General features: G+C 45.4%; 1 protein-coding gene across 1 annotated transcript; it reads left to right on the top strand.

Moving 5' to 3' along the window:
* The first annotated feature begins 1200 nt into the window (after positions 1–1200).
* Positions 1201–17987, top strand: LOC118384201 (zinc finger CCCH domain-containing protein 4-like). Its single transcript, XM_035770526.2, is given in 15 exon segments — positions 1201–1523; positions 6272–6561; positions 6735–6842; positions 6957–7236; positions 7336–7523; positions 7674–7758; positions 7962–8098; positions 8225–8326; positions 8491–8602; positions 8794–8903; positions 9021–9451; positions 9550–9839; positions 10018–10266; positions 14945–15918; positions 15921–17987. Coding segments are annotated over 14 exon segments (4041 nt in total). The 5' UTR covers positions 1201–1523; positions 6272–6279; the 3' UTR covers positions 16614–17987.
* The last annotated feature ends 3483 nt before the right edge of the window (positions 17988–21470 follow it).

Here is a 21470-nt window from a genome sequence, read left to right as displayed (position 1 = left end):
CTGTGCTCTTGCAGTCATCTTTGCAGGACAGCCACTCCTAGAGAGTAGCAACAGTGCTGAACTTTCTACATTTATAGACAATTTGTCTTACAGTGGACTGAGGAACATCAATGCTTTTAGAGATACTTTTGTAACCATTTTCAACTTTATGCAAGTCAACCATTTTTAATCTTAGGTATTTTGCAATCTCTTTAGTTCTTAAATTTTGTGAATGTTTTTTATAGGTTAAGGCAGCTCTAACCAACATCTCCAATCTCTGTCTCATTGATTGAACTCCAGGTTAGGTGACACCTGACTCTAATTAGCTTTTGGAGAAGTCATTAGCCAAGGAGATCACATACTTTTTCCAACCTACACTGTGAATGTTTCAATTATGTATTCAATATAGACAAGAAAATTACAACTTGTGTGTTATTAGTTTAAGCACACGGTTTGTCTATTGTTGTGACTTAGATGAAGATCAGATCCAATTTGATTACCAGTTTATGTAGAAATCCAGGTAATTCCAAAGGGTTCACATTGTGTCTTGCCACTGTATGCATACCATCATAGCACAGGCCTACCAACAAATGTAACAGTGGAATAAATGAATTCATGACCTTTTTAAATGCAGTGCTCAGACATTCTGTGAGAGGAAATTACTTTTAAAACATGATATGAAGCTATAAATCAAAGTTCCCTTATGACAACAAAAACATGAAAATGGAACCTATACCTGGTCCTTGGTTTGTATTTTGTGATATTCCTTAATTATTAGTTATATATTGTTTTCTTCTAATCTGTATGGTTGGTTAAAGGGCTTGTAAGTAAGCATTTCACTGTCAGGTGAAACACCCAATTAATGAAATATAATCGGTTAGTTGAAATTTGAATGTGGCTTTAATAGTAAATTATAATTAGGATTGGCTCGAAGACACACGTCACCGTTCACAGCTACCACCAATATAGTCATTCCATGGAGAGGGAACTGAGGGCCAACTAAGAGAAAAGTAAAGTGAACTTGTTCAAATTACTAGACAGGCAGCAAAATACCTCAACGTGCCCTAAAATCCAGTCCCCTATGCTGCAGATATGCATATACACATGCCAAAACACATGCCAAAGAGTGATCTTTCACAACTGCTGAACGAAAAATGATTATTTCCGTGAAACGTATGAGAACGTAATGTTTATGTCGTCATATTCGGAATATCCCGCCCCTTCTCTTTGGAGGAGACAGTCAGCCATTTTAAGTGGATGAGTTTCATTTTACAGCGCAACTGTAGGACGGAGAATCTCAGGACACAATTTCAACCTATTTCTCTAACAACTGTTAGTGGGGAATTGACTACTATGAACTGAAACTCTTCCTTAAACCATTAACAAGTACTGTAGATCCAAGTTAAGTGACGCATAAGCCAGTAGAGTTGTAATTTTTTTTGCACCTAAATGTAGCTAGAGGAAATGGCTGTGGAAAGCATGACTGTCCATCCAAACTCCCCAACAACAACCAACCACGAACACAGTCTTCTCACTGACGAAAGGTCGAGTAATTCTACAATCATATTTCTATCAAACTATTTATTTGTCCTGTGCTTTTAAGGTATAAAAAGCCAGGGTTTCTTTTTCCTTTTTTTCTTTCAAAGGGATTAAACTCGCCTTTTTCTGGGGAACAAGTACAGAGGTAACGAACGCCATCTTGAAACGTTGCTCAGCGCAAACTGGAAGGTCAAATATGAACCTGCGATCTGTTCAGTTTGAATAAGTATTTCAAGGAGTTATTTTATGAAGGAAAAAGACCATCAGTTCAAATAATTGATCCATCAAAGTTGCATCCCCACCAAAGTAGAGTGAATGAAGAAAAATATGATTTTTGCTTGCTAATTGTCCACCATCAACTCAACTAGCAAAAATGTATTTCTGAATAGATTTCCATTTAGTTATATGTCCAAAACGTTTTTGAACACAAAAGCTTTGCAAAATTGCATCGCAAAGACGGCTAGCTAACGCTCCAACTCGCCAGCTAGCTGGCTGCCCTCCGTGGGGAAAAAAGACAGTTTGCTAACTGTCCGCCAAGCCAATAGGGCGAATTTGAACAGTTTCATAATTAATCATTACATTCTAGGTTTTTCAGGTCAGACAAAGACTTGATTGCAATGGATTAATAGCCAGCTGTGGGACATTGGAGGTATTTCCTTTATTAGCACTCATGCTAAGTAACGAAGTGGCTAACTACGCAGTTATTTTTTTGCTAGCTAGCCAGATCAATCTAGCTTGTAAGCAGAGGCCGCCATTGTGCCTGCCCTTTTTTTTAGCAACTAGATAGTTGTGTTGAAAGCATTTTGTCATTGGAATTGATGCAGCTGTTCACTTGTCACCCTATATATAGACGGAGCCCTCTTAAATCGGCGAATAAAATGAATTGGTTCGATCAGTTAATGTTAACTACCTATGAAGTTCACTATTGGTCCACGGGATAATGTTAACTAAGACAACTAGCTAGGGATTAATATAACGTTTAATCACCAACAATGAACAAATTGATACATTTCCAGGGCGTGAAATTGGTCATACTAACTAGTCAACAAAAATGTAACAAACGTGATTGCACAATTGTTTTAGCATGCTCATCCACTTTAATGTTTGTGCCACCCATTTTTAAAACGTTATTTGAATTATTACTAGATCTGTACATTAATGGATTCAACATTTTCTTCCTTTGCTAGTTCAGGACAATTGCCTAATTTCGTGCCCCTATAAAGTTTCTCTTTTCTCAGGACAGACTGCTATATTACTTTAGATTGTTATCCCAAACACCCACCAAATCCCAGCACTGTGTTGAACGTTTGCAAAGCATATCAGATGTCTAAAAAGTCAAGTAAACCACAAATGTTCACTGTCTTCAGCACCCCCAACAACCCAAGTTATACCATTTCCACAAACCCTAATAATAAAGTGGGGAGACCACTATTATGTTCCAAAAACTTTGGGGGGGGGGGGGGAATGGTCATACCAGTACTTTTGAGTGCAGAATGTGAAAACCTCTCACAGTAAGTACTTCCCAAAGGCCCATTGTTTGTAGTTTAATGATTATTAGTGAACTTTTTGACCTTTTTAATTAAGCTGTAATTGTGTTGTGATGATGCATGAAAAGTATTGTAAAATGTATTTTTAAGTGAAAATGTAAGTTTACATGACTGATTGTACCTAGTACTTTCAGCATTAACTCAGTTTATGCTCTTGGAACTACATAGGGTGTGTCCAGTGGACGCACACAACATTAGAGCAACTGAAAAGGTTGTCTTGTTTGAAGTGTGATTGTGTATTATTTCTTTTTATTAGGCTATATATTTGGATCCAAGTGTAACTTTTTTTCTGTTCATAGTTCTTTGGCGTAGAGTAGACTAGAGCCTTATCTAATTGGCAGTAGTGAGTGCTATCATTTCCTGACCACTCTGTTGTTATTGGAGTGATACATCCTTTTTTTTTTTGCAAAGTCTTTGTGATGTGGGCTATTAAACCCAGAGGAGGCTGTTGACAGGTGCTTTGCATTTGCCATTTAACACAATTGTCAGGACATCTAACCAGCCTGACAATATACTTTTTATATCAAATTCTTTATTACTGTAATGTTAATAAACCAAAACACCTGTAACCTCAGTTTGAAAATGTTGTAAGAATAAGTTTTCATTCAGGGTAAGACAAGATAGGTTTGGCTAGACCCTAACGTCTCTTTACACAACTAAATTGTTTGGCATACTCCCAACCAATGGGAGTGGCACACCTCTGTAGAAGTATAGGTTGGCTTGACTGGCATCTGAACTGAGCAAAATCATGATAAAGCGTTTTGCTTGTCCGCAGAATCCTGAATACTTGAACCTGGCACCCCACTAGAGAAAGGGGCAAGAAGTCAGAGCTATGTCAGTTGAGCCTTTGTTCTGTGTACGTGCCCATGTCAGTCCAAAGAACCCCCAGCAATGCAAAGTTCTGCGCTCATCAAGAATGGCCTCATTGTGCCTCTTGAAGGACGTGAGTGATCATGATTCAAGGGTTGGCTGTGTTGAGTTAAATTATGTTGACGCCATTGATTTATGCCAAGTGGTAATACCGTGCCATTCACAATGAAGGAAAAAATGTATCAACTTGCCGTTGTAGAGGAATTTGGTTTATTTAAGAGTGACTAGATCTATATCTGGTCCCTTTCTGGCTGAGAGTAAACTTAGGATAACTAAACGTAAGGAGGAGCAGGAGACTGTAGTAAGTCCCAGCAACCCTCGGGCCCCGGAGGAAAGTCATGTCCTACATAGGAAGTTAGTATGTTGAGGATGTGGTGTGGACTGTGTTGGTGTGGGTATAAAGAGAGATCAGTCAACATTTATTTGTGTCAATTGGCCTATGTCCACAGATTGGGTCTGTATGCTCAGAGTATAGTCTATTCTATAGCCTACATTGAAGTCATTGTTTTACTACCGAAACCATTTCTGTGTACTTTGGCCAAAAGTCAGAATTGTAATCCGTGTTTGAATAATCAAATAAAGGCCTAACCTGTACCATTTTGAAGTTAGGCTATACCAGACACTTAAAGCGAGACTGTTACTCAAGCCTGCTCTGATCAGTGTCAGCAAATATCCATTCACTCTGTAGGCTGAACTCTGGCTATAGTGACGCTTCAAATGGACATAGTGGTTATATCCTACTTATCACCCATAGGGCGGCGCATAATTGGCCCAGTGTCGTTAGGGTTTGGCCGAGGTATGCCGTCATTGTAAATACAACATTTTTCTTAACTGACTTGCCTCACATGCCTTATTGTCACGCCAGTGTATTTCAGTAAATCATGTAATGGCACGCCTCTGAAACTACACCTTGAAAGATGGCAGGGGAAAAATGTATCTGTTTCTAATTTCTTGTCTGTTTTCTCTAGCTACATTTAGGCCCAGCTATTCCAGTTTTAATACAGTTTTAACCATTGCAGTTTCCTGTTAAAGTTTGAGATGTGTATTGGTTGTTGGTTAAATATTTTCATCTTCTAAGCAAGCATATTGCATGCTGTTGAGGTCTGTTGACAGATGAAATTGACTAATCTTCACTGATAAATAGCAGACTGTTTAAGATCATTTTTGTTATGTAAACACTTTGATCTCCCCGCACAGGAATGACTAGCTCGATATAGTGATGGGCCTATTGCTTTCAAAATGTCCTTGAAATGAATGTTGATGTTGAATCCACCCTGTGTCATGAAGGCCAACGGATTCCGCATGTCCAGCAGTACTGAATCCCCCTCCCCACCAGTTGCATCATCATAGTTGCATCACTCTCAACTTCTCCCAGTCCAAAGAGACAAAACAGTGAAGCTCAAAGTGTACACATTACACACACATGGAAATGTCATACCTATAACGAAATGCAGAGAAACTTGCTGTTACTGATTGCTGTCCCATATATTAACTGCCATATAATTTGTTTACCACAGACCACACCCACCTTATCCCTGTCCTCCTCGCGATAACTCAGCTTGTTTTGACACAAATAACACACATCCTTTACACCCTAGCAGTCCTATCTCCAGCATACAGTCATTAGGCCTATGTGTTCAGTCTAAGAAAAAAATGATCTGGCCCTCTGACTCTCAGCAGACACTAGGTCCTTTATGTCACCCACAATAACAGCCAACCGTCAACCCAGTCACCCAAACACTCATAACTCATCAGAATGTTCCAGCAGAGCAGCCTACATTGTGTCATGGTTTGTGGGTGAACGGTGGTGTGATTAATGTTTGACGAGTTCAGAGAAACGCAGCTCTCAGACATTATCACAGGATAGGATAACAACAGCTGATTGGCCCCGAGGACAACCGCATTATCTCCACTGTCAAGACAAACGTACAGAAATGCACAAGGAAACGCCATAATTAAAACCCACAAATTAAATTCTTCACGTTAGAACATGAGGGAAGTGACTCCCTCGGGCTATACAAGTCCTCAATGTGTAGAACAGGTACACTTGAATTTTGCTATTTTAGCTCAACCATGAAAAAGGAATTATCCAAATTCCCAGCCTAGCACTCGCAGTTGTTAATGGCATTTTTTCCCACTTTACCTTTCCCCAGACAAAAAGCTTTGATCCCTTATAATTATGGTCTGGTGGTGGTGTCTAGGAATGTAATGTTCACCACCCAGGAACCATCCACATGTCCCATGAACTGTCCCAAACATGAACTACGCGTTTGAGACCGGAGTGTGGCTTGAACAGCATTTTGATGTCCTGCCTATCTGTTCTCTGTTTGTCACAGACGTGAGGATGGTGAGCTGGAAGAGGGGGAGTTGGAGGATGATGGTGGAGAGGTGGAGGTGGCAGAGGAGCCCAGCACCGGGGGAGGAGGAGAAGATGGAGGTGCAGGTGAAGAAGCAACAGCAACAGAGGCGGCCCCCAGAGAAAATTCGCCGTAGCAAAGAGCGCCACGCCAGCGGCGACGAGAAGGACGACGAGAAGGCCCGCCGCCACAAGAGGAAGAGGAAAAAAGAGAGGGAGCGAGAGAAGGAGAAGAGAAGAGCCAAGAAGAGACGCAAATCCAAGCACAAAGTAAGATAGCGTTTGTGTGTGTGTTTCACATCCAGCTCAGCTCTGGCTTTCATCGTCCTATACATACCCTTCAGATCAGGGATGTTATTGCTTTCTTACTGTTTAGTGTAAATGTTTCTTCTTACTTTGTCACTCAACCTATCTCTCTTTCTGTGTTGTGTGTGGTGTTACAGCGTCATGCCTCCTCCAGTGATGACCACTCAGACTTTAGCGATGACTCTGACTACAGCCCAGGTGAGAAGAGGAAGTATCGGGACTATAGCCCTACGTACACCCCTTCTGTAAGTTACCCCATGGCGGGACTCTAAATCACAATGATACCTGCTGCGGAGTTGCTCGTCTGTTTGTCACCATGTAATTACAGTGGTCTAACAATGATTTTGTTTCCTTCCCAGTCCCTTGGAGGTTACCCACCAGCCCCGTCCTCTGGCCACGGGGGCCCCATGCCTAAGAAGGGCAGCTACGTGAAGATGGACAAGCAAAGCTACGGGAGCTACGGCGATTATGAAGAGGAGAACTACGAGGGAGAGGAGGATGAGGAGATGGGCGATGAAGACTACGATGACTTCACCAAGGAGCTCAACCAGTACCGCAAGGCCAAGGAGGGAGGCAGCGGCGATGGAGGTGGAAGGGGCAACTGTCGCGGGGGCAGAGGTAGAAAAAATGGGGTCAGAGGTGAATTGAACGACCCTTACTAGTTTGCTTGCAGGTCCCCGCGTGCCGTGGAGATGCTGACACAAGGTGCTGACAGTGCTTCTTTTTCTTTCTCCACAGGAGGTAAAGGTCGTATGAAGAACCAGAGAGGTCGAGGAGGCATGAGAGGAGGGCGTGGAGGTAGAGGAAGAGGAGGGAGCAGGGGTCGGGGACGAGGGGGCAAGATGGGCGGAGACAATGAGGATGGAGAAGGGATGATGTATGGAGGAGGAGGAGGAGGAGGAGGAGGAGGAGGAGACGAGATGGAGGTGAGTCAAAGACAGTCATCCTCTGGCCCCAGATGCACAGATCATTTCACATTGTTTATCAATGATACTGGTGTGCTTGCTAAATTATATTGTTTTGGGAAAGTGTTTTGTTTCTGAATTGTTCCTCGTCCCGTTGATGTTGTGTTCTAGTATGGAGACGATGACTATGACCACATGGGTGAAGATGACTATGATGAATACTCTCAGTACAGGAAGTCCAAAGACCGTGGAAGGGGTGAGTTGGCTGACCGGATTACCACTATTATTCACACTACACAATACTTAGTCATGCTACTGTAATAAAGACATGCTAGGTTAGCTGTTCTGATGTCCTTCCTAAGTAAACATGCTTTGCACCTGATCCAAAATGGTTGCCTGTCTTGTTCCATTGTAGCCCACTGATGAAGTGTCTCTCTCTGCTCCAACCAGGTGGTAAAGGTGGGCGGGGGCGGGGCAGGGGGAAACAGGGGCGTGGTATGAACCGGGGAGGCCGAGGGAGGAACCGGGGGAGAGGCCGAGGGGGTGGAGACCAGGGTCACGATGAGGACAACAATGGAGACAATGGGGACATGGGGGTGAGAATAAAACCAACTACAACGCCTTACAGGCCTGCTCGCTCATCTGAATGAATACGCAACATGTACAAGTTTCTGATAACGCTCTGAAACTGGTAATGTTTGTTTGCTTGTGTTGTGGTGCAGGATGGAGGAGGAGGCCAGCATAACAAGCACCAGGGGGACAAGCACCAAGATAAGAAAGGGAAACCCATCTGCAAGTACTACATGGAGGGCCGCTGTACTTGGGTAAGAAGGAAATCATGGAATTTGAGCAGAGATAATGTTCTTGCCAGGCATTCTCAATAGAATGCCAAATCATTTTTCTTCTGACATATGTTACCGTCAACTGCTTTTTAAAATCTTGTCTAAGCGTGATTTTTTATTGTTTTAACGCTTTGCCAACTTTCCAGGGGGAACACTGCAACTTCAGCCACGACATTGAGCTGCCCAAGAAGAAAGAACTCTGCAAGTTCTACATCACTGGCTTCTGCGCACGGGCTGAAAACTGCCCCTACATGCATGATATCCTTTACCTGCAGTTCACTTTGTATCAGATAGGACATTTCCTTCAGTGTGTGTTTCCAGCTAGCATTGCTAGAACGGCCATACTAGTTGTCAAGTTTAGTATAGCCTATATCAGTGCTACCCCCGAGACAGTCTTTGAGTGAGTTCAGTCCATCCAGGCCTTCCATAGTTCCTTAACTCCCCAGCACGTGATTTCCCCTGCAAGCTGTTCCACACCACCGGGAGCTGTGTGAATGGAGACGAGTGCATGTTCTCCCACGAGCCTCTGACCGACGACACCCAAGACCTGCTAAACAAGGTGAGCCGTCCTCAAGTGGATTTAGACACCAATTCTCTCTGTTTCTTTAAATCACTCCCTCTCCTCTGTGTTAGTCTGTTAACCCCTTTTGACCACCTTTTCACCTCATGTTTGTAGATGCTGGCGGAGGATGCCGAGGCTGGAGCTGAGGATGAGAAGGAGGTGGAGGAGCTAAAGAAGCAGGGGATCAACCCCCTTCCCAAGCCTCCTCCTGGGGTGGGCCTGCTCCCGACACCGCCCAGACCAGGGCCACCCGACAACTCTGGCCCTGGGGACTTTGGATCTCCTGGACCACCACAGGGCCCCATGTCCCCCAACGGCCTCCCCGGCCCAGGGCCTAACCAAGGGCCCGGTCCCTGTCCTGGTTCCCTTCCCGCCTACCCAGACAGTGGCCCCTACCAGGGCCCTCCCAACCCCAATGGTCCCGCACCCCCATCCATGGGCCCCCCACCCCCCTGTCCTGGCAATGGAGGGAAGAAGATCCCCTCGTTGTTTGAGATCAAGGTGCAGCCCACGGGACAGCTAGCTCAGAAACTAGCTAATCACCGGTGAGCTTTTCACATCCATCCAAACCTATTTATGTGGCTTTTATAGTTTGAGTCTGCGCTAGGAACATGGTATAACTCAACAATCTTTCTCTCTGCAGAGGTCAGACCCCAGGAACTGCCACAGGCCAAGCTGGCGCCACTGGCCCCCAAGGGCACCCCGGTGGCCCTGGTGGGCCTCCGCCTCGGTTCCCTCCACCTGGCATGATGCCCCCAGACATGTCCATGTGTCCTCCCCCACCCATGGGCCCTGGAGGACCCCCCATGATGCCAGGCTTTGGCCCAGAAGGGGGGCCTATGATGCCCCCCGGACCTCCTCCAGGGGGTAACTTCTTTGATAACTTCTTCAACCAGCAGCAAGACATGAATATGGACGAGGTAGTGGAGGAAGGTGAGCTGAGCTGATATCGTATCACATCATGAACGAAGCATACAATCACTGTTCGCATCAGAGACTAATCAGATACTTCCCTCCAATATGATTTCAGATTGAATCTAAACCTGTGCTGTTATGTGTCTCTGAGAGTGTTCTGTATTGTAGTTGTCAACCTTCCTCCTGTACCTTTCAGGTGATCACTTCCAGGGCTTTGGAGGGATGGACGTGAAAGAAGCAAGAGGATCGGGAGGAAACCATAGCTCCGTGGGAGGTCCTGACGTTCCCGCAAACGGAGGCTCGGCCAATCAGCAGGCGGGGATGGGAGTGCCTGACTTTCTGCCGCCGGCCCAACGCATGCTGTTCATGAGAATTCAACAGAAACAGCAGGAGGATGAGGAGAGGGCCAGACTTGCCAAGGGGGTAGGAGAGAGGGACGTGGAAGGTACGTTCTATATATATATCAGGCGTGGGCAACATGCGTTCAATATTTTTTTAATCCTAAAATTCAAAATCACATATCTAAATGATCCTTGGTATGACCATTTTAAAACAATTACATATGTTAGACCCCTCCCCCCCAGGCGTAGACACTCCAGGCCACTCTTTAAAAAATGTTTAAAAAATAATTGTGATTGGATAGAGAGAGAGAGAGAGAGAGAGAGAGAGAGAGAGAGGGGAAAGATAGAGGAGAGAGTTGCTGAAATGGGCTGGATTCGAATCTATGCTGCAGCAGTTACACCACTCTAGGCCACCCAGGCCACTCTTGAATGTCTTAAACTAGATATAAAGTACACTACATGACCAAGAGTATGTGGACACCTGCTCGTCGAACATCTCATTCCAAAATCATGGGCATTAATATGGAGTTTGTACCCTCTTTGGTGCTATAATAGCCTCCACTCTTCTGGGAAGGCTTTCCACTAGATTGGAACATTGCTGTGGGACTTGCTTCCATTCAGACCACGAGCATTAGTGAGGTCGGACACTGATATTGGGCAATTAGGCCTGGCTCGCAGTCGGCGTTCCAATTTATCCAAAAGGTGGTTGAGGTCAGGGCTCTGTGCAGGCCAGTCAAGTTCTTCCACACCGATCTCGACAAACCATTTCTGTATGGACCTCACTTTGTGCAAGGGGGCATTGTCATGGTTAAACAGGAAAGGTGCTCCCCCAAACTGTTGCCAAAACTGTACAGTTGGCACTATGCACTGGGGCAGGCAGCGTTCTCCTGCCTGGCATCCGTCAAACCCAGATTTGTCCATCGGACTAACAGATGGTGACGCGTGATTTCATCACTCCAGAGAATGCATTTCCACTCCTCCAGAGTCCAATGGCGGTGAGCTTTAATCACTCCTGCCGACGCTTGGCATTGCACATAGTGATCTTAGGCTTGTGTACGGCTGCTTGGCCATGGAATCTCCTTTCATGTAGCTCCCAACGAACGGTTCTTGTGCTGATGTTGCTTCCAGAGGCAGTTTGGAACTTGGTAGTGAATGTTGCAACTGAGGACAGACGAGCTTCAACAGTCGGCGGTTCCGTTCTGTGAGCTTATGTGGCCTACCACTTCACGGCTGAACCGTTGTTGCTCCTGAACGTTTCCACTTCACAATAACAGCACTTACAGTTGACCGGTGCAGGTTAGAAATTTGACAAACTGACTTGTTGGAAAGGTGGCATCCTGTGACGATGCCCCGTTGAAAGTCACTGAGCTCTTCAGTAAGGCCATTCTACTGCTAATGTTTCTATGGAGATTGCATGGCTGTGTGCTCTGTATTTATACACCTGTCAGCTAGGGCTGGGCATTGTGGGCGATATGACGATATATATCGTCTGACGATAGAGCATAATATGAAACGATAGATATTTTCCTATCGTTTATTTCGTTGTGTCGCAAATCACACTCTTTATGGCAATATTTTTTGTCAATTGGACGTCGCTTTGCGTGTAAAAGGAAATTTGCAATACAAACAAACATGGAGGAGAGTGAATGTGACACAGAGCACGGAGCTCGTACCTTAAAGAGGGTCTATTTCGGTCGCATGGACGTGGTTTGGGTATGAAAAGTCGGACACGGACCAGAAAACCGTCCTCTGCAAAATGTGCCGCAGGCCGGTCCCGACAACAGGCTCAAACACCACTAACCTCTTACCACCTACACAAGAATCATGTGAAACAGTACGGAGAGAGTCTACGGATGAGACCCAAAAAAGTACAGCCGAGTGATCAAAACAAACCCCCGACTCAGACCTTGCAATAGGCTTTTGCCTATTGGCAAAGAATCACGAAGATGGAAGGAGATAACAGCTGCCGTTACAACTTACATCTGCAAAGATATGGCCCCAATTTACACGGTTGAGAGATGGGGGTTTCGTGAGTTGGTGCTCAACACTCGACCCAAGGTACCAAATGCCCTATTTGTTGAGTATAATTCAAAATGTAATAAGAAATAGGCCTTTACGTGTGGTCATTTTATATAAACTATTTATTAATTGAATTGACAGAAAATGTGTATATTGTGAGATGTATCGTTATTGGGATATGAAATTACCTATATCGGGATATGAGATTTTGTCCATATCACCCAGCCCTACTGTCAGCAACTGGTGTGGCTGAAATAGCCAAATCCACTAATTGGAATCGGTGTATGTCAAATTATAATAGTTTTCAAATAACTATCCTTTTTCTGGCCTGCAAATTGCTTTTGATGAACAAATTGGTCCGAAAATATTGCCCACCCCTGTTTTAGACACTGTATTGAAGTCTATTATGCTTTTTATTTATCTGTTATTTTACCAGGTAAGTTGACTGAGAACACGTTCTCATTTGCAGCAACAACCTGAGGAATAGTTACAGGGAGAGGAGGGGGATGAATGAGCCAATTGTAAACTGGGGATTATTAGGTGACCGTGATGGTTGAGGGCCAGATTGGGAATTTAGCCAGGACACCGGGGTTAACACCTCTACTCTTATGATAAGCGCCATGGGATCTTTAATGACCTCAGAGAGTCGGGACACCCGTTTAACGTCCCTTCCGAAAGACGCCACTCTACACAGGGCAGTGTCCCCAATCACTGCCCTGGGGCATTGGGATATTTTTTTTATACCAGAGGAAAGAGTGCCTCCTACTGGCCCTCCAACACCACTTCCAGCAGCATCTGGTCTCCCATCCAGGAACTGACCAGGACCAACCCTGCTTTGCTTCAGAAGCAAGCCAGCAGTGGTATGCAGGGTTGTATGCTGCTGGCCATGCTGGTATGTTGCTTAGACACTAATATAATAGCAAGCCAACACAGACAAAAACATAAGTACTTCTACTGGGCCTGGTTAACCTGGCATGACTCCATCGCAATTCACCATAGACAAAACAAACAATTCCCACTGACACCGTATAAACAGTGCATTGGCAGTGCAAACACTGCAGGACAATGCTATATTAATACTGACATCATATAAATACTTGCTCTAGGTCGCACTCACCCGTATAGGCTAGCTACGTAAGGCACATAAAGTAGGTTCAGTCGAGTGCATATGCTGTGTAAACCCTGGCTGCACCCTGGTCTAAAGTGTGCTCTATACAGGGAATAGGGTGCCATTTGGAACATATATAAAGCTAACGGTAATTAACAAGTCGTGCGGTTTTATCCTCAAAGTGCTTGTGTAAGTCTGGAAAATGTACAGTGTTCCTGTCTCCTTTTGTTTTGTTAGAAATGTATATGTGTCCCGAGGAGGCAGGAAATGTCTGTATGACACCGCTGACCCTCACTTGTAACCCTCAGCAGAGTCAACATCCTCTGGGCTCTGGTTGTGTAATACACTCCCATGGATCAGATTAGTGACTCCAATGGGCCTCTACTCCACTCTGTCGCTAGGTGGAGCTGTTGGTGTGTGAGACTACTAATTATGTTGGGCTCTGACATTGATTTAGGTCAGGCCAAGGTTTTATTGGGCCCCCTAAGTTTTCTGAGATAAAATATTATTTTATTTTAATTATTTTAATTTTGGGTATACAGTGTGAAGTTGTAAATTTACATATTCTTAGATTGGAGTCATTAAAACTTGTTTTTCAACCACTCCACAAATTTCTTGTTAACAAACTATAGTTTTGGCAAGTCGGTTAGGACATCTACTTTGTGCATGACATAAGTAATTTTTCCATACACTGATATTGACGTGCCTTTAATCAGCTTGGAAAATTCCTGAAAGTTATGTAATGGCTTTATGAGATTATGATAGGCTAATTGATGTAATTTGAGTCAATTGAAGGTGTACCTGTGGATGTATTTATGACATCGTGGAAAAATCAAAAGAAATTAGCCAAGAAAATATTGTAGGCCTCCACAAGTCTGGTTCATCCTTGGGAGCAATGCCTGAAGGTACCACGTTCATCTGTACAAACAATAGTATAAACACCATGGGACCACGTAGCCATCATACTGCTCAGGAAGGAGACGCGTTCTGTCTCCTAGAGATGAATGTGCTTTGGTGTGAAAAGTGTAAATCAATCCCAGAACAACAGCAAAGGACCGTTTGAAGATGCTGGAAGAAACAGGTGCAGAAGTATCTATATCCAAAGTAAAACGAGTCCTATATCGACATAACCTGACAGGCCACTCAGCAAGGAAGAAGCCACTGCTCCAAAAGCGCCATAAAAAAGCCAGAATACGGTTTGCTACTGCACATGGGGACAAAGATCGTACTTTTTGGAGAAATGTCATCCTTTCTGATTTAAACAAAAATAGAACTGTTTGACCATAATGACCATAGCTATGTTTGGAGGAAATGGGGAGGCTTGCAAGCCGAAGAACACCATCTCAACCGTGAAACACGGAGGTGGCAGCATCATGTTGTGGGGGTGCTTTGCTGCAGGAGGGACTGTTGCACTTAACAAAATAAATGGCATCATGGGTAAGGAAAATTATGTGTATATATTGACACAACATCTCAAGACATCAGCCAGGAAGTTAAAGCTTGGTCGCAAATGGGTCTTCCAAATGGACAATGACCCCAAGCAGGATCCCAATTTCGTTTAAAAGTTTTAACGTTTAAATGTTCAGTGGTTGTGGTACTTACAGACCGTCAGTACGGTTGACTATGTCACTGATTCCTGTTGCTTTATCTCCTAGGTGACTCAGCTAACTGGTACTCCAGTGAGGATGATGATGGAGGTGGCAGTGTCACATCCATCCTGAAGACGCTCCGCCAGCAGAGCCAAGGGCCCCCCAAACCGGAAGGTCCCACCAGTGACCCCCGCCTCCAGAAAGGCTCCCCAGCGCACCCCTCCATCCGACCGGCGGACTCCCGTCAGGGGGACCCCCGGCTGGCCCGCGACCCCCGCCTCTCCCGGGCTACAGACTCTGCCCAGGCGTTGGACTCTCCCAACCCCTCCTTGGCCTCCACCGTCACCCCTGCAGACCCCCGCCTGGCACGGCTCGCTACCACCACCCTCACCCCCAAACCAGACGCCCCCCTGGTGTACAAGCCCCCGCCCCTCACGGCTCCCCCTGCAGAGGAGGAGGAGACAGAGAGGGTTCTAAGGGACAAGCCTGTGCCCATCCCCCTGGACCCCCTGATGGGCATGGCCCTGAGGGACCCACGCTCCCAGCTGAGGCAGTTCAGCCACATTAAGAAGGACATTCTCCTGCACATGCCCCCCTACGCTAAGACAGTGACATGGAACCCCGAGGACCTCATCCCTATCCCAATCCCTAAACAGGACCTTCTCCCCCTCCCTCCAGGCATCCCCCCTGTCTCAGCCCTGGATCCCCGCCTCTCACGCAGCCAGCAGCGAATCCATACGGCCCTCCCCCATACCCCACCCATCCCCCCTCCCTCCTTAGAACCCCCAGCCCCCTCCTCCTCCCTCCCAGACTTTGAATTGCTCTCTCGCATCCTCAAGACTGTTAACGCCTCATCCGGCCCCTCCCAGTCATCCCCTTCTCTCCCCCTTGTCCCTCCACCGGCCTTGTTGCCGGCGCCTCCTGCTTTGTTGCCCATCCCTGTCGACAAGCCCGTCGATCCTCGAATGGCCCGCAAAGCCCCCGCTGACCCCCGGCTCCAGCCGCAGAAATCTGTCCTGAAGCAGCCTTCAGAGTCCCCTGTCCCCCTCTGACGGTCACCCCAGCAGCCCCTCCACCCACCTCCGGCTCCTCCTCCCACACCATCGCCCCCTACGACCCTCGGCTACTGTCTGCAGGTGGAGTGGGTCGTGGAGGGGGAGCGGGTGCAGTTGGTGGCAGCAGTGTGCTGAGTGGTATCAGTCTTTATGATCCCCGGACTCCTAGTGCAGGTAAACTTGAGGGCCCTGGTGCCACCACAAACACAACCCCCAGCAGTGGCCCCACAGAGCCCAAACCCAGTGAGGCAGCACCAGCCAAGCCCAAGGCCAAGGAGCCCCTGTTTGTCCGTAAGTCTGCCCTGGACCAGCCGGAGCCAGAGAAGAGCAGCGAGCAGTCCACTGACCGCTACAACAGCTATAACCGGCCCAGGCCCAAGCCTGCACCCTCGCCGTCCACCGGGCCCCCCGGAGGTCCTGCTGCCTCTGTCTCCTCCATGGTCGGACAGGGCCCCCCTGGTGGTGCCGAGCAGGCCCCGGCGGGCGTCCACAACCTGCCTGTGTCTTCGCTCTTCAGCATGGTGAAACAGGCCAGCAAGCCCAGCGGCTCCGGCAGCCCCTTTGGTGGGAACAGCCCTGCCCAGCCTGGCGACACCACCACCACCACGGAGCAGGACAATGCTTCTCTGAAGGAGGTTTTCAAAGGCTTTGACCCCACGGCATCACCCTTCTGCCAGTGATATCTGAGCCTATCCTGGTCGAACATTGTTTTAGAGACGAACACTGAACGCATCAGCAAGGAGCGCACTGAGGCAGCAATTGGACTGGCCACAGACTGTGAACGTTTGAACATGTTGCTCTGGCGTCACACCTGCAGTGTTTGCTAATCAGATTCTATAAAAGACTTTGGGGCCAGGGAGGGAGGGTTTAGGGTGGATATGTTGGAGTCTGGGAAAGAGCGAACTCTATTTTAAAACAAACAGATGTATAAATAAATGTATTCCCTTTACGAGAGTCCCTCCCTACTTTAAGAGAGAACAATTATAGGACAACAAAAATGAGTCCACAGATTTAAATGGGCTGTACTTTGTCATTTATGCTCCTCCTAGTCCTGTTCATTTTCCTTTGCATTTGTTTGTAACTCTAGTCTCCAAGCTCTCCCTTTTATCATCCGTTCTGTCCATATCCCACCACCCCTTTCACGTCACTAGCTTCCACTGTGTCGCCGTCAGAATACTTGTCAATCATTGTAGCTTTTCTAGTACAATCACAGGCAAAGATAACACATAGAGAACATTCACTGCCACTCCCTCTGCCTGTAGCGTTATAACAGTACAGTATATTATATATGAATACAATTATTTTGTTGCTTGATTTGAAGTAATTTCTTTGCACTGTCCGTCTGTTATCTGCCAGTCTTTCCCCTCTATTGGCTCTCTTCTTATTTAATATTTGAGCCCTATGCTCTGTCGGCACAGTTATCTCTTGTCTGTCCGTCCGTCCGTCCGTCGGCCATGTTGGTCCCACTACCCCACACACCCATGCTTGAGGTTCCACTCACACCTCTTTGCCAGAGTCAGAACTGTGAATTGAAAACCACATAGAGTATCTGTCACGTGAGATATGATCATTTTAATTTATTTTTTATACTTATGAGATATCTGCCTCTCCTGTCTCCTCTCTGTCACATGACAGTTCATTTGAATCATTTGATATTGTGTGTGTGTGTATATATATATATATATATATATATCACACGTGTGTATATTTGATATATATATATATATATATAATTAGAAAGAAATACATTTAATTCCCCTGCATTTAAGTGGGATGCAGCCTGTAACCGTGAGAGGAGAAACAGACACTGACATTCTTGTTTTGTTGAAGGTTCAAACATATAAAATAAACTCAACTCAAATCCATAGAGGTATGAAAGCCTGGCTACACAAGCATCTAGTTTTTTCTAGTTTTGTTTTGCCCTTTACAAAAAGTGAATGCTTTGTAAATTGAACAGTGTCCTGTTTGACAAGAGGTAACATTTTGTAACTGTTCACTGAAGGGGAGGTTGTGAAGTATTTAATAAAGGCGATACGTGATCAACCAGTAACTAACTGACCAGTGTTTCTCGTAGTTTGGTGGGCAGCCTAGACGGTAGGGCGGACAGGCGTCTCTGGTAGTATGTCATCAACCTGTTATCCTAGTGTTTCCTGCTAACCATGATCCCTGTGTGACTCATTTCCTTACACCTCTTGGCTCCAGGAAGTCACGTCATCATCAATCCCAGATCTCTTTAGCTAATGGTGGATGTCCACTGAGGATTTACCCCGGTGTTTTACCCAAAAGACGCAGACTATTTTGTTTCCATCTACGCCGGCCGGAACCTGTTTCTCACTGGGCCATGGCTCCAGTGGACCTGCTCTGACTTGGAGCCAAGGCAAGTCCCTGGGTACTTTTTAGCTTGCGTTTACATACACAGTAACAATGGCTAACTGAACTTTAACACCTTCTCACACAGCAACAGTCTGGAATGATGCAGAGGTTGTTGATTCTGCCCGCCACAAGTCTTTAGTGTCACGCTACTGATGGAAACACATTGGGCTTGTTCGACGATGCTGCCTACAGTGCAGGTGACTGCCGACTGGCTGATCTACGAAGAACCTTTCATCATAAATAACTAGTCATTATTATTTGTACTGTAGATCAATCAGTCAGTCACAATTTACCCATGATACATTACGGTTTTGATACTCAAAACACGGCCAAACGCTACTTCACGCCCACAAACATTAGCTTCTTCTTTGCAATGAGTCTGGATCTGAGTACCTCCCTGACCCTTCACCGAATGCGAAAACATTAGAGGCCATCTGATTGGTCCAGAAACTGATGGGTTGGGCCAGAGCCAGTACACACATGGGTAAAGCGCATTTGGCATTGGCTTTGATAGTCTGGTTAGAGACGATCCAATCGCTGATTACTTTGTTTTGTACGACGCCCCTCCTTTCCCCTCGTCACCAAAAATGACTTCAATGATTGCAATCTCAGACTAAATGATGTAGCGAATGACAGAGCAGTGGAAGAATTTAGTGTGAGTCATCAGGCTAGGTGACACCCTGGTGTGGAGGTAAGTCTAGATAGTGAGTCATCAGGTGAGGTGACACCCTGGTGTGGAGGTAAGTCTAGATAGTGAGTCATCAGGCTAGGTGACACCCTGGTGTGGAGGTAAGTCTAGATAGTGAGTCATCAGGCTAGGTGACACCCTGGTGTGGAGGTAAGTCTAGATAGGAAACCACCATAATGGTTCCTACCTTACACAGGATCTCAAACAGATGGGTTAAAAACCTGACATAACCTATTGTTGGTTTCATATGGTTTAGTGTCACTTTGAGTTTCAGGCATAGTTGGCTGCTGAAGAACTTCTAAGAGTGACTTATTCTTAAAACATGTATGTGAATGTTGAGGTAGTGAGTATTCAGGCCACTGATTCCATACCGTATTGGGAAGTTATTTTATGACAGGAATGCCTTTAGGTTTTGGCATTCAGGACGGGGAGTGTTACCCAGGCTTGATCCCAAAACAGCTCATGACCTTCCTCACGATCCTCCTGACAACGAACAAATTTGCAACAATACCCAGGGAATGAACGTACCAGAAAAAGATCAATACGAAATCCTACTACAGTAGTGTTTGTGTTTGTTTTTATATTTAGTCCTCAGCTAAAGATGATCCTACTTTGAGTGTTTCCCCTCCCAAATCATCTGTAATTGTTGCTTTTGGAACCTTGAAAATGTGTTGATTTTCTTTGGGCAGAATCTGAATAGTAGCAAATAGGCCTACCGCTTATAGGCCACAAAGGCTAAAAAATAACACTTTAACATTTTTTACCACATCCCCTTAAATCTATATGAAGTGAAGGTACCTGCTCCTGGTGTGGGTATGTATATACAGTGGGGCAAAAAAGTATTTAGTCAGCCACCAATTGTGTAAGTTCTCCCACTTAAAAAGATGAGAGAGGCCTGTAATTTTCATCATAGGTACACTTCAACTATGACAGAGAAAATGAGGGGGGAAAATCCAGAAAATCACATTGTAGGATTTTTAATTTATTTATTTGCAAATTATGGTGGAAAGTAAGTATTTGGTCACCTACAAACAAGCAAGATTTCTGGCTCTCACAGACCTGTAACTTCTTCTTTAAGAGGCTCCTCTGTCCTCTACTCTTTACCTGTATTAATGGCACCTGTTTGAACTTGTTATCAGTATAAAAGACACCTGTCCACAACCTCAAACAGTCACACTCCAAACTCCACTATGGCCAAGACCAAAGAGCTGTCAAAGGACACCAGAAACAAAATTGTAGACCTGCGCCAGGCTGGGAAGACTGAATCTGCAATATGTAAGCAGCTTGGTTTGAAGAAATCAAATGTGGGAGCAATTATTAGGAAATGAAAGACATACAAGGCCACTGATAATCTCCCTCGATCTGGGGCTCCACGCAAGATCTCACCCCGTGGGGTCAAAATGATCACAAGAACGGTGAGCAAAAATCGCAGAACCACATGGGGGGACCTAGTGAATGACCTGCAGAGAGCTGGGACCAAAGTAACAAAGCCTACCATCAGTAACACATTACGCCGCCAGGGACTCAAATCCTGCAGTGCCAGACGTGTCCCCCTGCTTAAGCCAGCACATGTCCAGACCTGTCTGAAGTTGGCTAGAGAGCATTTGGATGATTCAGAAGAAGATTGGGAGAATGTCATATGGTCAGATGAAACCAAAATATAACTTTTTGGTAAAAACTCAACTCGTCGTGTTTGGAGGACAAAGAATGCTGAGTTGCATCCAAAGAACACCATACCTACTGTGAAGCATGGGGGTGGAAACATCATGCTTTGGGGCTGTTTTTCTGCAAAGGGACCAGGACGACTGATCCGTGTATAGGAAAGAATGAATAAGGAAATGTATCGTGAGATTTTGAGTGAAAACCTTCCATCAGCAAGGGCATTGAAGATGAAACGTGGCTGGGTCTTTCAGCATTACAATGATCCCAAACACACCGCCCGGGCAACGAAGGAGTGGCTTCGTAAGAAGCATTTCAAGGTCCTGGAGTGGCCAAGCCAGTCTCCAGATCTCAACCCCATAGAAAATCTTTGGAGGGAGTTGAAAGTCCATGTTGCCCAGCAACAGCCCCAAAACATCACTGCTCCAGAGGAGATCTGCATGGAGGAATAGGCCAAAATACCAGAAACAGTGTGTGAAGACTTACAGAAAACGTTTGACCTCTGTCATTGCCAACAAAGGGTATATAACAAAGTATTGAGAAACTTTTGTTATTGGCCAAATGCTTATTTTCCACCATAATTTGCAAATAAATTCATTAAAAATCTTACAATGTGATTTTCTGATGAAAATTACAGGCCTCTCATCTTTTTAAGTGGGAGAACTTGCACAATTGGTGGCTGACTAAATACTTTTTTGCCCCACTGTATATATACACTGCTCAAAAAAATAAAGGGAACACTAAAATAACACATCCTAGATCTGAATGAATGAAATATTCTTATTAAATACTTTTTTCTTTACATAGTTGAATGTGC

Source organism: Oncorhynchus keta, chromosome 1 (genome assembly GCF_023373465.1).
Source record: "Oncorhynchus keta strain PuntledgeMale-10-30-2019 chromosome 1, Oket_V2, whole genome shotgun sequence".
Lineage (NCBI taxonomy): Eukaryota > Metazoa > Chordata > Actinopteri > Salmoniformes > Salmonidae > Oncorhynchus > Oncorhynchus keta.
Note: the sequence above shows the minus strand (reverse complement) of the source record. Positions and strands in the feature narration are given on the sequence as shown.